Source organism: Agelaius tricolor, unplaced genomic scaffold (genome assembly GCF_023055355.1).
Source record: "Agelaius tricolor isolate 1412-34295 unplaced genomic scaffold, bAgeTri1.0.p SCAF_19, whole genome shotgun sequence".
Taxonomy (NCBI): Eukaryota; Metazoa; Chordata; class Aves; order Passeriformes; family Icteridae; genus Agelaius; species Agelaius tricolor.
In genome coordinates, this window is record NW_027269279.1 from 16,506,074 (window position 1) to 16,526,986 (window position 20,913).

The 20,913-nt window shown below is 43.6% G+C and overlaps 1 protein-coding gene across 27 annotated transcripts in view; it reads left to right on the forward strand.

Moving 5' to 3' along the window:
* MAPK8IP3 (mitogen-activated protein kinase 8 interacting protein 3) overlaps window positions 1-20,913 on the forward strand; it is a 73,921-nt gene that overhangs the window by 45,094 nt on the left and 7,914 nt on the right. For 8 of the 27 annotated variants that reach the window (XM_071444628.1, XM_071444647.1, XM_071444630.1 and 5 more), the window contains 18 exons: window positions 683-694; window positions 2,300-2,317; window positions 4,790-4,847; window positions 5,803-5,955; window positions 7,269-7,350; window positions 9,071-9,222; window positions 9,821-9,877; window positions 10,370-10,540; window positions 11,593-11,719; window positions 12,537-12,632; window positions 13,840-14,001; window positions 14,922-15,087; window positions 15,537-15,722; window positions 16,332-16,515; window positions 17,902-18,021; window positions 18,289-18,369; window positions 19,041-19,108; window positions 20,167-20,315. In XM_071444628.1, coding sequence (XP_071300729.1) covers window positions 683-694; window positions 2,300-2,317; window positions 4,790-4,847; window positions 5,803-5,955; window positions 7,269-7,350; window positions 9,071-9,222; window positions 9,821-9,877; window positions 10,370-10,540; window positions 11,593-11,719; window positions 12,537-12,632; window positions 13,840-14,001; window positions 14,922-15,087; window positions 15,537-15,722; window positions 16,332-16,515; window positions 17,902-18,021; window positions 18,289-18,369; window positions 19,041-19,108; window positions 20,167-20,315 — 2,042 coding nt within the window. The remainder of the gene's footprint in view (window positions 1-682; window positions 695-2,299; window positions 2,318-4,789; window positions 4,848-5,802; window positions 5,956-7,268; window positions 7,351-9,070; window positions 9,223-9,820; window positions 9,878-10,369; window positions 10,541-11,592; window positions 11,720-12,536; window positions 12,633-13,839; window positions 14,002-14,921; window positions 15,088-15,536; window positions 15,723-16,331; window positions 16,516-17,901; window positions 18,022-18,288; window positions 18,370-19,040; window positions 19,109-20,166; window positions 20,316-20,913) is intronic. The other 19 variants (XM_071444632.1, XM_071444649.1, XM_071444634.1 and 16 more) reach the window with 11 other exon arrangements.

Sequence of the window (20,913 nt, forward strand, 5' to 3'; positions counted from 1 at the left end):
ATCATTCAAACCCAAACCATTCTGTGATTCAGGTTTAGGATAACCAACTATATTTGCTTTGGAAATTAAAGAGCAGAGGGTCTGTAGTAAAGACAGAAATGCAGTGTTATTAGTGGTTAGTTTATATACAGTGTTGTGTACAGAAGCTGAAATGAGATTATCAAACTAAGTCCCAGTGCTACACTATACAAAAAAAAAGGTTTTAAATGCAATCAGTTGTCTTTTGCAAGCTGAAGTGTCACTGAAGAGCACAGTTATGGTCAGAAGATACAGTTGTTAAAATCGCAGGGTGAGGGGAAGTGAGAGGTAGTGGGAATGAGCTGTTCTGCATTTAGTGGTAGATGACTAAATAAAGACATAATAAAGGTTTACCCAGTCCAGGAAGATCTGATTGCCTCAGATCCAAATCTGGAAATCTGAGGATAGCTGAGGTAGGTGGTTGCAGTTGTACCATGGGTTACCTTTCCTTGGGTTTTTTTCTGTCCAATATGTAGAGTCATGCCATCAACAGCTATGGCAGGTCCTGTCCTTACTATTTCATGCCTTTTGACATTGAAATGGCTGAATCATTGTTAATTTTTTTTGGACAAAATTTTGATTTTGTTGGTTTTAGTCACTGATGGATCCTTTTTCACTTCCTTTTTCCCTTGTCTCTCTGTGCTTCGCTGGACATGGCGCATAGGGGAGTTCTCAGGTGTGTATCTCCTGCTCAGTTCTCCTTGTTTCTTTTTTTCTGGTTGAGGTCGGATATTGTGGTATACACGTGTGATACTCCCCTGCTCTTGTCCAAACACGGTTGGCTTTGCAGACTTCTCCCACCTCACTTTGCTTGGTTGCCTCACACTGGTGGGAGGTCCCTGCTCTGCTCACGTTCCTGCCACCTTTCAACCCGCTTTCTCTTCTGTGGCTGTGGGCAGTTTTGCTCCACAGTGTTGCACTAGCCTGTCACTCAAGGTCTTGGGGCTCAAAGGGCTTTTTTTCTGCCAAGAAGGGTGCTTGTAGCAGAGATTGAGTGGGCACAGACTGAGTGAGGGTCCCACTGTAATCTCCATGGCCTGTGCTGTGAGGAGTCCCTCATGTGCCAGTGGCTGTGGAGGGTTACCTGGTGCAAAACAACCCCCTTTGGGTATTGTAGTGACATTAAAGACACTTTTGTGATGGGTTAGAGTGGCAAAGCCTCTGTCTTTGGTGGAAACTTTGCCTTTCTGTCTCAGGAGATGGGTGATGGCTCTGTCCTTTGCTGGGGGAGGCTGCTCGCTGCCCCAGGGCCATGCTCTGCCATCAGGTTTGCACCTGCTTGAAAAATACACTCAGACCCTGATGCAATTTCAGTTGAAGTCAAGGGAATCTCTCTTGATTACAGTGCAAACTGGGTAAAATTTGCCCTGTAGTAAAGGTGGTGTGACCTGGCAGCTGCAATAGTGTCATGTGCCAACAAGCTCTGCCATGTCCCTGTGCCTGGCACTGCTCAGTGTGGGCTCTGTGATGATACAGAGAAAGGGACGGCATCATCCCTTCTTCTCATTCAAACTGGTTTTACTGTAAGCCACATTTTGTGTGAAATTCCTCAGAAAACCTCCCACTGAAGTTGGGTTGGAGTTGCAGTGTGGGCCTTTTTAGGTCAGATGAAAGCTTTGATACTCAGCCCCACTTCTGTGTTTTTCCCCCTGCTACTGTCCTTTCTTCACCCTCTTCACAATGTCTATTGACCTGCCTTTGTTGTGGCGATGGGAAACTCAAGGATGTATCATACAGGGAAAATGATGAAGATGAAGGAAGCAGATGAGGTCATCTCAAGCTTATCCTGGCATGTGTTGTGATAGGACAAGGGGTGGTGGTTTAAACAAAAGAAGGAAGATTTAGATTAGATATAAGAAAAAATTTTTTTGCAATTGGAGTGGTAAGGCCCTGGCACAGGTTGCCCAGAGAAACTGGGGCTGCTTCATCCCTAGGTGTGTTCAAGGCCAGGTTGGGTGGAGCTTAGAAAGCATGGTCTAGTGGGAGGTGTCCCTGCCAATGGCAGGGGACTGGAAGTGGATGAATTTTAAAGTTCTCTTTCAACCCAAACCGTTCTGTGACACTCTAAAGTAAAGTCCCTGTTAGGTCAGGCTGCAGCAGAACAAGATAACTTTCTACCAAGCATCATGTGTACTGGCACCACACACTATACATGTGCTGACGAGCTGTTCTGTTTGCTGTTTACAGACTGGTACTTAATGGCTGCTGTTTTTCTCTTCCTTTCTTCCCCTTTGTCCCCATCTCTTTCTGTTCCCTTTCTCGTATGGGATGGCTCTCATAGTACGGGATGATTTCTTTGGTAAGGCAAAGGCCTTTTTACTTTCTTTTCTTTTTTCTTTTCTTTTCTTTTCTTTTCTTTTCTTTTCTTTTCTTTTCTTTTCTTTTCTTTTCTTTTCTTTTCTTTTCTTTTCTTTTCTTTTCTTTTCTTTTCTTTTCTTTTCTTTTCTTTTCTTTTTCTTTTCTTTTTTTTTCTTTTTTTCTCTTCTCTTCTCTTCTCTTCTCTTCTCTTCTCTTCTCTTCTCTTCTCTTCTCTTCTCTTCTTTCTCTTTTTTGTGCATTTTTTTTCTGCATTCCTTTTATCCACTCATCATCCATCCATATGTCTTGCATCACCTTGGTTTGGTTTTTTGTGGTGGTGGCAGCACCTCTCCAAGAAGCAGGATGCAGCTGCTCTGTAGAGGTGGTTTGGGGATTCTGGTCTGTTTCATTGTAGTTGATTATCCGCTTTGATGCTTCACACTTTGCCTGGCTGTGAGAGGAATATGGTGTAGGTGCTCTGCTGGACAAGGCTTTGCCCAGACCTCACCTCCCTTTGCTCCATGCCCCAAAGGGTTGAAAACTGAACATTTTCTTCCATGAGCAGAGCTGTCCCATTACAGCCTGTGCAAGATGATCTTGTGGTGCCATTACATGGCTCTGGGAGGCTTCCTCTTGTTCTTTATTGCCAGAGGAGCCTTTCTGACCTCTAGATGGTTAAGGCATTGGGCTGTCACTGCATCACACACAAGTAGAAGCTGTGGTGAAGGATACTGATGGAATGCTGTGTGGCCTTTAGTTCTGGCATGATAGCTCACCCTCTTCCCCAGAATTTTTCTCTCCCAAAAACAGCTGCAGAGAGGGATGACTCAAGAATATGAAGGAAAAATATTTAATCCAAAAAAGATGCGGGTGAGCTCTTCCCTTGATGTTCTTCAGTTCCTTTAATGTTCTTGTGCCAATGTAATGCCTTACAGGCTAAATATTTAATTGATTATTTGTGAAATCACTAAAAATAAGCAAGAAAAAAATTCAATAAACTGAAGACTTCTGAGTCTTCTGACTGATACGCGGCATGTCACAAAAAGAAAAAGGGCTATAGATCCTTCACCTTACCAACCCCAAACACACTGTAGTTTGCATTGATATTAGTGTTTCCCACTGTTGTATGTTGGAAAATACATCTCTGACACACATTGGCCTGAAACATCAAAGTGATTAATTGTCTGCCACTGATTTTTCAAAAGTTTTTTGAAAATGCTGCTTCTTACTCATTCTTGCTGGGAATTTGCTTTTGTCATCATAAATTCATCCCATTTAACTGTGGGAAGAGGATCTGTGTGTTGGACTGTTTTGGTGTGTTCTCACTTTTCATGCCCTGCCATGTTCCTCTAACTTTCGTTTAATTCAAGTTTGTGTTGTTTTTATTTTATGCAAATACTAATTAATCAGCAAATGACCTATCATGAAGACTGTTGATGTCTTTGCTATGAAAGAAGAGAGAGTTCAGAGGGCAGGACAAATACTGATTGTGGGGAGACTTCTTCATGCTCTGGGACCTGTGGTGAGATATGAGCTGCACCCCTTAGCACTGTCCTCCAACAGGGAGAGGCCTCTCTGCCTTCAGCTCTCAGGTGGCCTCTTTTCCTCACTATAAGACAGAGACCCTGGGACTCAGCAAGTCCCTGGCAGTGGGAAACAATCCAGATGTGCTTTTGGTCCCTAAATTTCATTGATTTTATGAAATACTGAATTCAACCTTCACTCTTAGCCCCAGATGTGTCAGTGTTCTTGTAAACCAGTCTGCAGACTGCAGCTGTACGTGGATGCCCAAGTGCAAGTGCAGTGTCTGCTGTAATGTTGACTGTGGGTCTGAAGTGGTGGAACTGAGACTTCACATTTTAAACATCTGTGAGAAAGCTGTTAGAGCTAGGTGTAGCAAGGGACAATTTGAAGTACTATTGAAATTGCTCTAGCAGAAGGTCGATAATGGGGAAGCCTTTCATGTGATTGAAACTCATCACAACCATGATCCCAAATCATGCAAACAGAAAATTTGGCTTATACTAAGAAAGGAAGAAAATCACTAGTGTGCAGGACAGCAGCTTGGACAGTGTTCTGCTATCCTCTGTGAAAAACCCATAAACTCTACCTTCCTTCAGTGTGAGGAATGATAAAAACTGTTTGCAATAGCTCATGGCTGAACCAGGAGTTACTGCCTTGACTTCCCTGATTGGTATTAGTGAAGCTCTCCCCTCTGTCCCTCCCAAAGAGGTTTGTGTAGACTGGAGTGAGAAGCTAGATCTGAGTTTGGACTCTCTACAGGACACATGGGTGTCTTTGCTGGTGCTGTTGGGTCATTCAGGTAGAGACACTCCACTTTACACACAGGACACAGGAATCTAGGGAAGCCTAACAAAAGTGATTTCTCTTCCTAAGGCATAAGTTAGGCAGTGCAACAAAAGCTGCATGTTTCTAGGAGAGCAGGTGAAAACTGCCTGGCCTTTCTTTTCAGGAATGGGCAAAGAAGTGGGCAATCTGCTGTTGGAGAACTCTCAGCTGCTGGAGACCAAGTAAGGAACTGTCGCATGCTCTGACCTACCTGCCTGGTTATAAACAAGATGTCACCTTGGAGTAGGTCTTGGCCAAAACTCCTTCCTCACTTGCTTATCTAACTGGTTGTCCTGAATATTTGTTCCTTCACTTGTAGAAGAAGAATTACTCTCCTAAGCTATTTCCTAGCTATTTCCTTTCTGCAGACACTTGGATAAAGCCTCTAGGCATGTGCTGGTAGGGCCTGATGCCATCTGAGATAAGTTTCAGGCTTTAAATTCAGTGGGAATCCCTGTGTTGGTCTGAGCCTCTGTGAGGATGTTGCTGATAATAAGGTTTTATTTGCAAGGTTTGTCATTAAAAAAAAGAATTGTCATTGTTGAGTTCTTAAATATTTTGTAGTTGATGGAGGAGAAGCAGACAATGTAATGAAGTTGGTTTTTGAGAAAAGCTGGCAAACCAGCTATTAAAATTGAGGAGATGGGAAGAGAAAGGCCAAGTACTCCCAGGAGAGAGCTGGAGAACCTACTGTGATGGGAAGCTACTGATTTTATAAATGTAAGATGTTTTGGAGCTGATTGGAAATGCATATTTCTATTGCCATCATCTACAATTATCCTCAATTGCAGATGACAGCAATTCTGAAGGGTGTATTTCAGACTTTCATTCTGCCAAAAATAGATAGGTTGCTCTACACATGCCTTCTTCAGTGTTCTGTCATCTTCTGAAGGAGAGGTTGATTTGTTAGTCAGGATACATAATTGTCCTGAACAATTATGGTGAGGTGACTTCTCTGTTCTTCTGGAGCTCCATCTTCCTAAAGTTTAACTTCCCTCGAGTCATAGTTGGACTGAATTGTTAAACACACTTGTTTCAACTTTCCTAGTAGCATCTGTGACTTTAGTTAAAGATCTCTTGTATGGACAACTGCTAGTTTGGGGCACTTTTGCTTATTGTCCCTTTCACACCTTTAAGAAATGCTTTGAACGTTGTGAAGAATGATTTGATTGCCAAGGTGGACCAGCTGTCTGGTGAGCAGGAGGTGCTGAAGGGAGAACTGGAAGCAACAAAGCAGGCCAAAGCCAAAATAGAAACCAGAGTCAAGGAGCTGGAGGAGGAGCTGAAGAGGTGAGTGATTACCCCCCTGCTCCAAGGAACTGGGAGTGAAGAGTGGTAAATCCACCTCCTCTGTTTTACGCTGGCTGTTTCATTCATGGGATTAGCACTGGCATTCAAAGGTACTTTAGAGAGCACAAGAAGGCAGGATTAGGATTCTGAAGGAGCAGCTCCAAACCTAGGCTCCCTGGAGTGGAGCATTTAGGGTGTAAATTTGCGATTAAAAGCCAACCAACAACAACCAAAACCACCCAAAGAAGGGGAGTTTCAAGACCAATAATTTTGAAAGAAACTCCCAAGAACTTGATCCTCCTAGCAGCCAGGTTAGCTGTAAGAGAAGTGAATGCCCATTCATTTACTGAAAGAGCTCATACAGAGTTGCACAAGAAATATTTAAATGCCTATATCAGTAATTGTTTCATTGCTCATGTTAAGACTGAGAAGAGGCAGAAGAGATTCTAAATTCTGATACAGGAATATGTATCAGAATTTAGAATATTTTTATCTTCCTTTCAAACTAGAGAAACTAAAGCCCAACTGCCCAGCAAAGCCTAGGATGGTTTCACATCCATACACACAAAGCTGCCTCCTGGAGCTCAGAGCAGAACAGTTCCATTGTGGCTGGCTGTGCATGACTGCAGGTGCTCAGGGCAGAGGACAGGGTTTGTTCTCCAGCTGGAATCTAGAAGGTTCTGTAGTCTGATCTCAGAATCACCAAGAATAACACAGACTGGTCTCTTTATTGTTCAGAATGTATGAAATGAAAGTAGTCTTGCAAGCAGGGAGATTTTTAAAATGCCTTTTGTAATGCCTCATAAAGTAGGAGTTCAAAGAAACTGAAAGCACTCAAATACTTTCAGTATTTTTTATCAGGGTTTGGTGTTCTTTACCATTTTGGGAAACTGTTCTTCATGTTAGGGTTTTTTTTCACTGTATTGAATCACAAAGAATCAGAGAATCTACTGAAACCAGAAGCAGTCCAGCCAGAAGCATTTAAGCCAGAATTTTCCCTGTCAAAAATGGCTCAGTTCTCATCAAATATTTGAATGTAGATGCTGGTTCAGAAGCAGAAACTGGCTGAATTCTTCCAGTGGTCAGTATTTTGGTGCTCACAACAAATGTTTGAAAAAAAAGGGGTGAGATCGGTGAGGCTGTTCAGAGTAATGTGCTGGAAGAGGGAGGGAAAATGCCAGAGAAGCATCTTAGAATTTGTACACTTGGTACACATGGTGATGGATGCAGCCAGAATTCCCATAGCTGGTTCTCTTCCCAGAGCCAGCCATGGTGTCACTTGCTGTTTTGATCCCTTTCTTCCTGTTTCCTAGAGTGAAATCTGAAGCAATTGTTGCCCGGCGAGAGCCCAAAGAGGAGGTGGAGGATGTAAGCAGCTATCTCTGTACAGAATTGGTATATGACATTACTAAAATGCCTGCGGGGAAAGGGGGTTGATTTACTTATCTGTATTGCTTCATGTATATGAGTCCTGAGATGCAAATTGATGTACCTTTGTTAGCAATGAGGGCAAGGGTAGTGAATGGGTTGTGGCTGATGAGCATGAAATCCCTTCATACAACTTTCAAACCAGAATCTGGCACAGAGGAGCAGCTGACCTGGTAGCAGTATGTGCAGGATGTAGTTTCTGTGGCTGAGTGCTAGAGCACTGCTCTGCTCAATACCATCCCAATTTAGAATCAAAATCTAGTGTTCAGTGTGGATTCTCTCAGGGTGTTATGACTGTCAGGCTTCTCCAGAAGAGCATGTCCCCATGTAGGCAGTGAAGATGGAGCTGTGAGGACTGAAATCCAGCTTACACAGTCAGCTTTGCAAGAGTGACTACCACCATGTCTTAGTGCTGCGTTTTTCTTGTTAATTCTTTTCAATAAGCCAGTATTGCCTGTTACAGCGTACAGGCAGAGAAGGCTTGTGGGCTGTTCTTCTAGGACAGCTCTTGAAACTGTTTTGACTGGGATAGAGGCTGTTCAACAAAGACCAACTGTAGCTGGAAAAAAAAAAGGCAAATCAAGCAGTAACAAGATTTTCCTTGTAAATGTCCCTGCTAGGAAAAGGAATTCAATACATTTACTTGTGTCATGTTACTGTTTCTTTCTTACACAAGGTATCAGACAGGTTCAGTTTTAGCCTAGATCTCTTGACTTATTTGGAGTGAACTTGGTCTGTTGAGAATTTAGGTAGATGGGAATATTTTCAAGTTGTGCTCATGAGCTGCTGAAGAGAGTTGAATTTGTTTTTAGTTGAACAGACAGGAGGTCTGGTTCTTTTTATAATTTAAAAAATAATTGACAAATTCCTTTTTGTTTATACAGTTCTTGTTTTGACTAGTCATACAGATTTGATTCAAAGTCCAGGGAGGCTAGAGAGGGACTTGGGACTTGGGACTTGGGACTCTCAGCAGCACTTACCAACCAGGCTGAGCTTGGGAATTGCCACAGTCTAGAACAACCATGTGCCACCTCCTAGTAATGAGTTCCCGAAACCCTTGCAATCTTTATTTTGGGCAGATATTTTTTTAGTCATGTTGTTCTCATTTTCCACTTTTCAAAAGAGACAAAACAGACTTTTACTCATTTTGTTCCCAACCCAAAGCTGCCTCTGCCCTCATTGGAAGGTCAATATGTGTCACCAAAGGGGAAAAGGTGTTTCCTTAGTTTCCTGTATCCTACCTTTATCCGTCTGTACTAGCAGAAAACCTCCTTGCAGTCCTCCTGAGAGGGCAGGTGGCATTATGTGGTGCTCCCTGCTGCTTGTGACGGGCTTTGCTATGGATTGAATCTTTGGTTTCCAATTTCTGGACCAACAGACCACTGTCAATTCTTACCATTCCTTGCAGACTATCAAAGCACCTTGCTGGCAATAGTCCCACACTGGGGTCTGTGTATGCGAGGGCTGTGTGTTCAAGTTGGTGGTGATTCTCATTCTAGTTTGTATGGGTTTGCTGAACCCATGGAGGTCCATGGCCATAGTTTGGAGCTCACTGTCTGAATTATCTCCTCATATGGGGAAATGGGGGTGAAATCAAACACGGCAGGAGAAGAACTAACAAATATGTGTCTGTCCCTGACGTACCTGGTACTAACCTCAATCCCATTCCATCTTTTGTTGGCTGAAGCAGTGCTCCTCCCCTCTGCAGGACAACATTCCCATTGCCCAGCGCCGGCGCTTCACCCGTGTGGAGATGGCCCGGGTCCTGATGGAGCGCAACCAGTACAAGGAGAGACTGATGGAGCTTCAGGAGGCTGTCAGGTGGACAGAGATGATCAGGTGAGCCTGGATGCTGGGTAACATTCCTGTTTAGGACAGAACCTGTTCATGTTTTACCTTGTGGTCAATACAACCCCTACCGACATAGGGTTGAGAAGTACTGGAAGTTTTCCAGACTGTAGATGCTTTTCTCCTAACATCAATTCTTTCTCTCCTGTTCCTCAACCTAGGCTGCAAATCTCATGTTACCACCGTGATTTGGGGACACTGGACAGTTGTTTGTCTTGCTTGTTTCTTGTATGCTTATTAATCTGGGAGAAGCTCTAGGGAGGAGTATTGCTTCTGAATGATGAGTTCTAAAGGCTATGGCTTGAAGTGACTCCAATGCTAGGTTCTGTAGTTCCCACACTGTCTGTGGCAGACAGTTTTACAGGGAGTTGATAATCACGTTAAACACTTACTTGTCTTTCACATGAGCCTTGTTACTTAAAGTGGTTGGGTGTGCTTGCATTGAAGACCAGGGCATGTCCCATTCCCTGGTGTCTTTTGAAACATGTTAGAATGAATTCTGACTATCAGCATGGCTTCCTTGATGGAAATGACCTGATGCTTGGCAGAGATGCAGAAATTAACTTGGTTCTGCTGTGTTTGTCCATAGAGCTTCCCGTGAGCACCCATCCGTGCAGGAGAAGAAGAAATCCACCATTTGGCAGTTGTAAGTTCTTTGGTGGTTCGTGCAAGATTAAGAAAACGGGGAGTGTTGCCATTTCTACTTCAGACAACAACTTAATAGACTCTGACATTAATGTTGGATAGAAGTTGGCTTAACCCATTTGCCTTCAAGGGCTTCCTTTGTCCTTAGTGAAGTTAAAATCAGATCTGACCATGCACATTGACTTTGTTTCACAAGCTGAAAAAGTTCATGAGTATCCTGGAATAGAAACTTTCATACTCTGTCCTGGTTTATGAGGACACACTCACAGTCAGTTGTAATAAAGGGCTGTTTTTAGAAGGTACCTATTTCTGGAAGCTAAAAACACCTTATGCCAATCAAACCAAGGATGTAGGTCTGAGTTTGAAGTAGAGCAGTTTTTGTGACAGGCTTGCAGCCTTTGATCCCAACCTCTTGCTTCCCTTTTTGTGTATCTATGGTGCTTGTCTCCCCAGGAGCCTTTTCTCTTACTTGTTGGCCCTTTTCTGTCACTAGCTTCAGCCGTCTGTTCAGCTCTTCCTCCAGTCCTCCCCCAGCAAAGAGGACCTACCCCTCTGTGAATATCCACTACAAGTCTCCCACCACGGCGGGGTTCAGCCAGCGGCGCAGCCACACCATGTGTCAGATCTCCTCCGGCAGCCGCACCCTTGAGTTCTTCCCTGACGAGTGAGTTACAGGGCTGTGTGCCAAGCCAGGCTCCCCTGCAGTTCTCCCAAAGAACAGCAGTGTTTGAAATAAGCCATTTTCCACTTTGGAAACAGTCTGTGTGATGTTAGTATGTCTCTGTTCTCTGTGGCTTATCTCCCTGAGCTTTCACCCATCAGTTACTATATGGATGGGTTCAGCAAACCTTGTCCTCCCAAACATACAGTATCCATGGCTTTTCAGGCCATGATGGATCATCTCAGCAGGGACCATGGGAGCTCCGAGTGGCCCCACTCTAGTTCTGCACTTGTATTTGCAGACCGGGATGGAATGAAGGAGTGTTTTTGTGGTGGAGTGTGATGGCAGCATCAAGACAAAGGGATGAAATGTCTGCACAACCCTTTTGACAAGGGGTTTAAGTGAAGATAAAAGTTCTCTCCACAGCACATTAAAGTTCCAGTAGTTGGTTTTAATTTAAACCATGCTAAAAATGAGCCTCTGGGTATCACTACTACAGTCTTACCCAAATTCTTTGTGTTGCTGAGATGAAGGGAGAAAACTCTTCAGTGCTTTACATGACTTCACAATGTGTTCTGCCATTGCAAAGGTTGTTTGGTTCCACATGGGGTGTGTTTTTATGGAAGGACTTTGGAGAATGTGGTGGTAAAGTAGGATAACTTCTATAATAAAAAGGATTTGTTGAAAAGACACTGTATCTTGTAGAAGGGTAATTTTAAAATTTTAGATACCCCTTGCCCTTATTCCATCTTTTTCTCTTATGACATCTCACAGTCATGCTTTGTGATCCTTCTCTAAAACCTGTTTTTGAAGGGCTCTTGGAACATCATAAGAGGTGATGACAATGACTTGGCTTGCCACATTGCTCAGGTGATGGGTCAGAACTGCCTGTGTCTGTTTCTCAACACAGTTTTTCTGTCTCTGACTCCTTACATCTCTTTCCACAGTTGGATCTGGTTTGCTGTGTGTGCTCTCCCTGATACTGGCTACACTCCCTTCACCCTCAGCTCCTCTCTTTAACGATCAGCTGGGTGACGCTGTGCTTCTCTCCTCAGCGACTGCACGTCCTCGGCACGCCGTGAGCAGAAGCGAGAGCAGTACCGGCAGGTTCGGGAGCACGTGCGGAACGATGATGGGCGGTTGCAGGCCTGTGGCTGGAGCCTCCCAGCCAAGTACAAGCAGGTAGGGACCATGCTCTGGACAGGCTGAGTGGAAGGTGACATTAGTCATTAACTAGGGACCTTAGTCATTAACTATTAAATTTAGATGTACCATGTGCATATTTTGTTTGTGCGATAATTGTAGGCCATCACAGACCAAAGTGATGTTCTGTATATCTCCACCAATGTCAATGGAAGGACTTTGATTCCTCTGCATGAAAGTACTGAAACTGAAAAGTACCCTAAACCAGAATCCAGTTATTTTTAAACTAAATTTCCTTTGTTATAATTGGGCTGGAACATTAGTTATTTCATTTATACTCGGAGAACTTTTACAGTCATTTAGTATGAAAATCAAATGCAGTTTATGCCCACTTCTTCCCATCAGTAACACAAAATCAAACAACATCAGCCTCATTTGCTGACTTGTGACACATTTAACTGGTCAGAGACCTCCTGAAAGGGAGGAGCCTGGCAGCATGGCTTGGAGGTTTCAGGCCATAGAGTCATTAAGTTTGGAAAAGACTTTTAAGATCACGTCAAACTGTCATGATGGAAGGGAATGCTAGTTGTCCTGACTCTTTGCAGGGAGCATCTTTTCTCTATCAGCAGGGCAATGTGTAGCCTCTGTGGGCCATCACTGGGGCACTGATGATTGTGAGATGGTCTCTTGGGTGTGCTGCTCCTCTCCCCTTAAGGACTCTTGTTTCACACAAGATGTGATAGGAAGCCTCAGCAGCAGCCACCTCTGGTTGGTTCTGTCACACTGATTCCATCTCTCTTGCTGTATCCCGGTGTTTGCAGCTTTATACTGTCTTTTTTGTCTTCTCTCCCCCTAGCTGAGCCCCAATGGTGGTCAGGAAGACACTCGCATGAAAAATGTCCCTGTGCCTGTATATTGTCGCCCACTAGTAGAGAAGGACCCAACTATGAAGGTATGTTGTTTCTGCTTACCGTGCAGTCCAGAAAGGGGACATGAAATAAGCAAGGGATTTGGGTCACTAAACCTGCCATTTTTACAACAATCTCTATTATTTAGACATTATATATTCCAAATTCTATCTTCCACTTCCTTTTTTTGAATGGTGTTTGTAGTGAATGTAGGAAAAAGTATTTTAGGACAAAATTCTCAGCTGGTTCTGGTTGCTAGATTCCCTGCTGCTCCCTGACATCTTTTGCTTTTTTTGAGACAATTCATCAACAACAGCAACATTTTATGCTTCTAATGCTTTTGCTAAGACTCCTCAAGGTGTAATGGAAACTAATATAAAAATTCATGAAAATGACCAAGTGAAAGTAAAAACACATTTCATCACTCCTTAGATTTTACTGTTGACCAGAATTCATTGGAACCAGGCAAGTGTTATCTGGAGTAGATTTTTGTGAAGGCATATCTATTAATACTAGAATGTCTTGAGTAGAATTGCAGTTGGGTATAAGCGGTCATCTGTGGCACACTTACCTGCTGTAACTGGTTGTTTTGAAATAGTCAGTTTGTCATTTCTTCATTCAGAGATGATTTTTAGAAGTCATCCTGATGGTTAAATTGTAAGAAAATTTTTATGCTGTTGTTTCTAGAAGGCTCTAGGTGTGATCTTTAGATAATGTTCTGTGCAGCACCTTTTCTTGAAGGTTTTGGGTAAATCTAGTATTTCTGTAGTCCTCTTCCCGGTATTCTCTTAAAAACCTCCCTGGAAATAATTCATAGGAGGTTAGCTGGATTTGATTTCAGAAAACTGCTTATTTGGGAGCTAAACCAGTGGACTGTTTTTCCACCCTTCCAGAGATGGGGCAGCCACAGGCTTCTCTCTGGGTAACTTCACCACCCTCACACCCTCACAGGGAAGAATCTCTTTCTAATACCTCATTTAACCTGTCTTCTGTCAGTTTGAACACATTAAACATCTGTCATGTCCTGGCTTGCATTGCTGCAGTGGCTAAAAAGCAGTGATGTTGCTGGGTAGAGATCCTCTGCCTTACCTCTGTCAATCCGGATATCTTCTAGTAGAAATCATCAAGATCTGGTGTTTCCAACTGTTTTAGATATTTCACATTTTACAGTTCTCCACAAAGGTGCCTAAATTCAAAGAGATCACGGAGCCTGCAGAATTCTTAGTTCAGATTCCTGCTTCTGTTTCTTAGCTGTGGTGTGCAGCTGGAGTAAATCTCTCAGGATGGAGACCTTTGGAACAGGAGCCTGGGAATGGGCAGAAACTAGATCCTGGGCATGATCCTCTCACCTGTGACAGGGAAGTGGAAGGTGACAACAACAAAAGTAACCATACGTCTCCTGAGAAAAAAAAGGTCAGAAAATAAAGTGGGTTTTTCCCTCCGACATTTTTTCTCATTTCATCCCTACCATACCCCCTCTCTCAGTATCTTTGTACTATGCCATAAAATGTTCTTGTACTTGTGGGACTGTGCTGTGGTGTGCTGGCTCTTCTGTAACTTTAGGTGTGATCTGAGACAAATCATCCAGTATAATTTTTTCCAACTTTTGCTTTTGAAACGTTTGGAATTTTGAATAAAATCCTAATAATAACGGCAATGAAATGCTTGGCTGAGGTTGCTAGGAAGATTTTATAGCCCTCATCATTGTAAATTAATAAATGCATTCAGGGAAAGCTTTGTTAAAAGAACATGGTCTGTGAGTCCATTTGGGCCTCTTGAGATTTAATCCATTCTGGTTTTTGGTAGTCTTAAGTGATTTTTTGTTTTTTTTTTCCTGTTTAAAAAACCAAGCTGTAATTTGCAGATAATCGTACAATATTTTATGCTGTCTGGTTTGTAGGGTTTTTCTCCACACCTGTCTTATATTGCTGCCTTATATTCTCCCAAGACCAGCTTGCTTAAGCTGATCAGTTGGGTGCATCCCAGACTCACAGCATTCTAGATGACTGAATATTCAGTGATACATTTGTCAGACATCTCAACAGAAAAATTAGTGGCCACATTGCTCTTGCCCTAAGGAGTCAGACAGACTCTTTGGCCAGTGCTCTGGATACTAGTGCAGTAACATGAATGGAATCAAATTAATAAAAATAAAAATAAAACTGATTAGACAACAATATAAAAAAGAAAAATTTCTTCTATAGTTCTACTGTAGAGTAGAATATATAATTTAAAATAAATTACACCATGTCTAAGTGTTGCCAAGCACTGTTAAGCTCAGGCTGATCCAAGAGAAGTGCTGATCATGCCCATGTGTGTCTGCTCTCCCAAAGGCAAAGGAGCTCTATGAGATGGATGCCACATCCAGCCGTGTCTGGATCCTCACTAGCACGCTGTCAACCAGTAAAGTCGTGATAATTGATGCCAACCAGCCTGGCACAGTGGTGGACCAATTCACTGTCTGCAACGCTCATGTACTCTGCATCTCCAGCATCCCCGGTGAGTGAAGCCCAGGCTGTGGTTTGACAGGGTCCCTGCCCCACTGAGGAGTAATAGACGTCCTCACTTGGGAGCTAACCCCTGGGCTGTGTTGTGTTCTGTAATTGTTCCCCAAAATCATAACCCAGATGTTGCCTTCCTGTAGGACCTTTCTGTGGAGATCCCTCCCTGTTCAGTGTTCAGTAAGTCTTTCCTTTGGTATAAAATGGGTGTTTTTTGGAAGCAGGAGTGAGCCTTGTCGGGCATAGAAGGGCTCTGTACCTGTGTTGGATACTGATACTAGGGATGAGGGGATCTGCTGTGGATCAGGCTGCTGATGGATGGTGTGGTGCTTCCCCAGGGTGGTGAACCCTGAAGGATCAGAATCTCCCATCATTAGGGTGACCTCAGGAGTACATTAAATTAGCAGTGATTGCTTGATTTAATGAGAACCTGTTCTTTGCCTTCAGCGGCCAGTGAGAATGACTATCCCCCAGGCGAGATCTTCCTGGAGGGGGATGTGAATCCTGAAGAGTCAGCTGGAGCAGATGGTGTCTTGGCAGGGATCACACTGGTGGGTTGTGCAACCCGCTGCAATGTGCCACGAAGCAACTGTTCCTCACGTGGGGACACGCCTGTTCTGGACAAGGGACAGAGTAAGTTTTGGGATGTAAAACTTAGTGACATATCAATTACAGCTAGTCCTGTACGAGCTCATGGTGTTACAGCCACATCCTCTTGTCCCCAAGTTAAGCACTTCAGAGGCCTCCAGAATTTTGTTACTACGATACAGGACTACCAAAGGCCCTTTTGGTATATTTCTTCTTAGAGCCCTCCTTTCTTCTCTGATTCACATGCTGCAGCCTGGTTGCAGGAGTCATACAGCAGAGTATTTTGGGCATGTGAGATGTTTGCCCTGCTACAGGTGCTACTGTTCTGATTGCTTTCTTCCCTGAGTGTTGGGAAGCCAATTAAGCTCACATGCAAATCATACTGCTGCCCTTGCTGACTCCATACTGTAGTGACAGTCTTGGAGCCCTTCCAATGCTGTTGTGCTGTGCTAGTCATAGATTATGCTTCACTTTAAAATAGTGTCTGTTTCCCATCCAGGGAGAAGATACCTGATGAGCTGCTGTGTCTGTGGCACAGGCCCAGGGCTTGATTGAGTTTGGCAAGGAAAGATAAAGAATTGACAGCCTGATATCTATATAGTTAACTCACCAACTGATTCTTCAGCATGTTTCACATTGTTCATTGTCCTCCAGGTGAGGTGGCTCCTGTCTGCAATGGGAAGATCAACCAGTCTCAGTCTACTGAGGAGGCAACAGAGGCTACAGAGGTACCGGAAAGCAGTGCCAGTGAGGCAGAGCTGACACAGGCCCGGCCTGGGCCCCTCACCGAGCATGTGTTTACAGACCCTATCCCAGCCCAGGCACTCAGGCAGAATGGGTAGGTGAGCTGGGGTCAGAATAATGGTTCTGTTCTATTACTGATTTGTTTTCATAAGCTTTGTGATAAGAGAAGCAGCCTGAGCTTCTGATAAAGTTCAGACTTCTATCAGTTTTGTGCCCAAGAAATTTTATAGATGGGATAACAGGGAAGGAAAAGAATGTCATGAAAACAGACATGGCTCAGCCTGCAACTGACTGGGTCAGGTGTTAGAAATGTAAATATTTGACCTCTCACTATGAACTTAGACTTGTGGTTAAGGCAGATCTCCCAAAGTATATGTACACTTCATGTTCTTACTGACAGAGCTTACTGAAATGTGTGTAGAAATGATGATTGATTTACTTGGTTACTTTTACAGCACATCAGAGTACCTCTGATGTGCTGTAAAAGTAACCAAGAAAGTGTATTCACCACTCAAAAAGTTCTTAAGACAAACAATGCTGATGTGATGGGCTTAAGAATAGGGTGGAAGTCTTGGATGCAGATTGTTCCTTGTTGCAGTGTGATGCAATATCCTGCTTCAGTTACCCCAGTCCCTTTCCCAGGTGTGCCAATACCTTCTCCCTTCCCCTCCCCTTGCCTCCTGCTGAGAGCTGTCCTGCTGAGAGCTGTCCGTGTGATTGGCAAAGTTCAAAAGATGCTACTCAGCCCTGGGGGGCATTGGGCCATCCAAGTGTCACTTGTCCCCTGACCCTTCCCCCCTCCTACCTGGTTGGTGGCATACCTACCCCTTTCCCTCCCCCTCTCCCTGGGCTTAAAAGACACGGGACCATGCAGTCGCTATTCTGTTGGAGCTGTTACGAGATTCAGAGATCTGTGACCCTGGAATAAAGCTCTGGATGAAACCCTCCGGCAGAATTCGTCTCCTTTTCCCTTCACCATCGCCTAAAGCCTTTCCACCAGAGGTAAAACTGAGTTCCTGCTTGCCTGGACTTGTTCCAAGTGCCAGCTGCCACATCCAGCCAGCCAAAGGTGTCTCTCAGGGGAAATACCACAGCTGCCTTTGGTCCAGCAGCAAGGGTCAGACGAGCCCATGCACATTCCATCCGGTAATATTGGGATCATATCTCAATTGTTCCTGAATGCCAATGTTGTTCTAAGTTGCCTCTGTTGAAGCTGCAAATGAACAGAGAAAGTATTGTTTGTGTAATAGTCTTGCTAAACTCAGCTGGGGTCTGTAGATTTGAAGTACTTGTTGTTTGTAAGGGCAGGAGAAAGGAAATACTGTAAATTGCAGATTTACAGTTGAAAACTACCAGAGAAGGAAGCGATTTGTGTCTTCAAGGGCCCATATGTGTCTGTGAGTGCCAGGCTGTGGGCCTAGGTGGGCATTCTGTGTACTGCTGCTGCTAAATCTCTAACACCGTTCTTTTGCCTCTTCAGGGAGAATGGGCAGCTGAAGATGGAGCCCAGCACAACACTGTCAGATCAGGAGTCAACCAGGGATGCTGGGACCTGCACCAGTGCTGCCCCCACCATGTGGCTGGGAGCTCAGAATGGCTGGTGTGTTCCCCTTGGGCTGGCAGATCTCTGTGTCACATCCCTGCTCTGGGCTCTATTTTTCAAGTCCACACACCTTTTGTTTATTGCTTGTTTCTGGAGAAGGTTTCTATTCCTCATTTCATTGCTCAGCTCACCATAGTCTCAGGGATTTAACATCATTTTCTTACCTCACCTCCACCTTTCCTACCAGAAGGGAAGACTCAGACCTGAGCAGGCTGAAGGTGTGGGGCTCTGCTGCTAACCTCCCCAATTTGTCCTCTCTCACAGGCTTTATGTGCACTCCGCTGTGTCCAACTGGAAGAAGTGTCTGCACTCAATAAAGCTGAAGGACTCTGTGCTGAGCCTGGTGTAAGTGTGTGTTCCGAGGCACCTGAAGGAGAAGGTTTTGGGCCTGAGTGATGCTTTAGAGGGTATTATCAGCTGTTGGTTGTAGATTTAGAATCAGAGAATGGTTTGGGTTGGAACAGACCTTAAAGATCCTCTTGTTTCAACTCCCTGCCATGAGGAAGGATACTTTCCACTAGACCAGGTTGCTCCAAGCCCCATCCACATTCCCAGCCTTGAACACTTCCCAGGGATGTGGCAGCCCCAACTTTTTCTTTGCTTTCCTAAGTGTGTTGTTTTGTGAGACAAGTTTCCCAAGGTTTTTGTAGTGGGAAAGCCTCATATCAACCCATTTTTCTGCTCAGTTGTGGTCCTGACCTGATTCAGTGAATACATGTCTAGCAATATCAAGAGGAAGTAAGTGGGGAGGAGAAAGGCAAAATTTCACTGAGGGGTAAATTAGGGGGAATTTGTTGAAATTGATGGTGTTTGTATTGTGAAGGAGGAAAACTCACAGATGTGATGATCTTACTGCAGTGAGAGTGGTGTGATCTCTTGCAGGATGTTCCTGCAATGCTAAACTGACTGGGAATTCTGGAGACTATGTAAAGATGGTGTGTATAGATGGCAGGAAGAGTTTTTGAGTCCCTCATTTCTACTGCATTTTTAATGTATTTACTATTCTGTTATTTCAGGCATGTGAAAGGGAGGGTCCTGGTTGCACTGGCAGATGGAACACTAGCCATATTCCATCGTGGAGAAGGTAAGAATCAATGTAATAGAGAAAACAAAGTTTGGCTGAAAGTGTAGCAGTGGATTAAACGCTCTTCCAAGGTGAGAAATTTGCTGGCTGCTGGGGTACAAACACCGAGTTAAAACTCATGGCTATTATACACATCATCAATATCCTAAACCATCTCAGCTGTACTCTAACACCACTTCTTGAGCTTTTCTGAACAAAAATGTGTAGTACATGTGGCGTAAATGTGACACTTTCAGGAATACATATGCTGTGCAGTTCTTTGAGGTACATTTAGTAAATTCAATTTCTGGTCCTCTTCACTGCTGTGGATTTTGTTTCCCTATGGCTTGAACAGTCTTAGCTATGTTCGTATCTGACAGCACACAGGGATTTGCTAACTATGACTAAAGAACTTGGTTATTCATTGAGTAGCAGTTCATTCAGCAAGCAGAAATACAGAGATTTCTGGGCTTGTGCAATTCAAATTTTGATTCAGCCTTTGTCATGAGCTCAAGCCTGACCATTGACACATCAAAATTGTTCCCATCAGAAATAAGATAAAGCTTCATGACATAGAGGTTTCCTGTCTGTGAAGGACACAATATCTGCCTGGTTATTAAAAATAAGAGTGAAGAAGGGAGATCTGATTACTTTTCCTGGATTTAACACTTTGGGGGAATTATGTTGAAGGTCTGTGACATGAGGAAGCCCCACCACAAGGACTGTATGGCCCATTTCCTCTTAAGTTTCTGCATAGTCTTTTTCAGCTGTCTTCCCTCTTCTCTCACTGCTTTTGTTGTACTTGTTAGAGAAGCCTGTTCACTTCATTGCAATAAAGGATGTTTAAATTGGCCTGATTCGAGTGCTTCGGACATCAAACTAAACTTTATTGTTACGTTTCATAAGTGTAAGGCTGTGCCTGAAACAGGAGTCATAGGAAGGTCACAGACATAAGTAAACTGAGCATTTGAGTATCAGCTAAACCTGTATACGAACTTATATATAGAAAGGTAGAGGATTCTGTTGTATGCTCACGTCATGGAGGAGATGCATCTTTCTACACTTGTTTTTTAACTCAGATGGTCAGTGGGATCTCAGTAATTACCACCTGATGGATCTTGGCCACACTCACCACTCCATCCGTTGCATGGCTGTGGTCTATGATAGAGTCTGGTGTGGCTACAAGAACAAAATCCATGTTATCCAGCCGAAGACAATGCAGATTGAGGTAAGAGAGCACATACATGTCTATGCATGCACACACTTGTGTTGTATTTATTCCTAATAGCTCTTGACGAAGATTGTCAGTGTGGGTCATATTATATCAAATCTGCCAGGGGTTATTTGTTCCTTCCTCCCTTTGCAGAGCAAATTCAATCAGAAAGTATAAATTGACAATTTTCTTTGCCTTTACTAGGGAGTCTGTGGGGCCATGTACTGTCCAAACATAGGTGTTTGTTTTACAGTGACTCTTCACATATAATCTAAGGCTTCTCCATCTTTAGGCATTATGGCACAAAGGAATAGTGCAGTTAGCAAGCCGGGATCCCATTAAGAGAAAACAATGTTTAGAGCCTTTTGGGTGAAAATCAGTACAGTGGTCTTGGTACAAATCTGAGAATCCTTGAAGTAATTCTGATTGAGGAGAGAAGAAGTGCTGGATCTGAAGTTCACATTAGTGAGCCAAAGCAGTTTGATCTTTGAAATTTATCCTGGAGTTGTGTGTTTTCCTTTTTTATCAAGTACATTGAAAGCTCTTGGCGTCTAAATGTTCTTGCTCCTGAAGTGGTCTGAAAAGACCATCAATTCTGCAAACCTGCCAGACA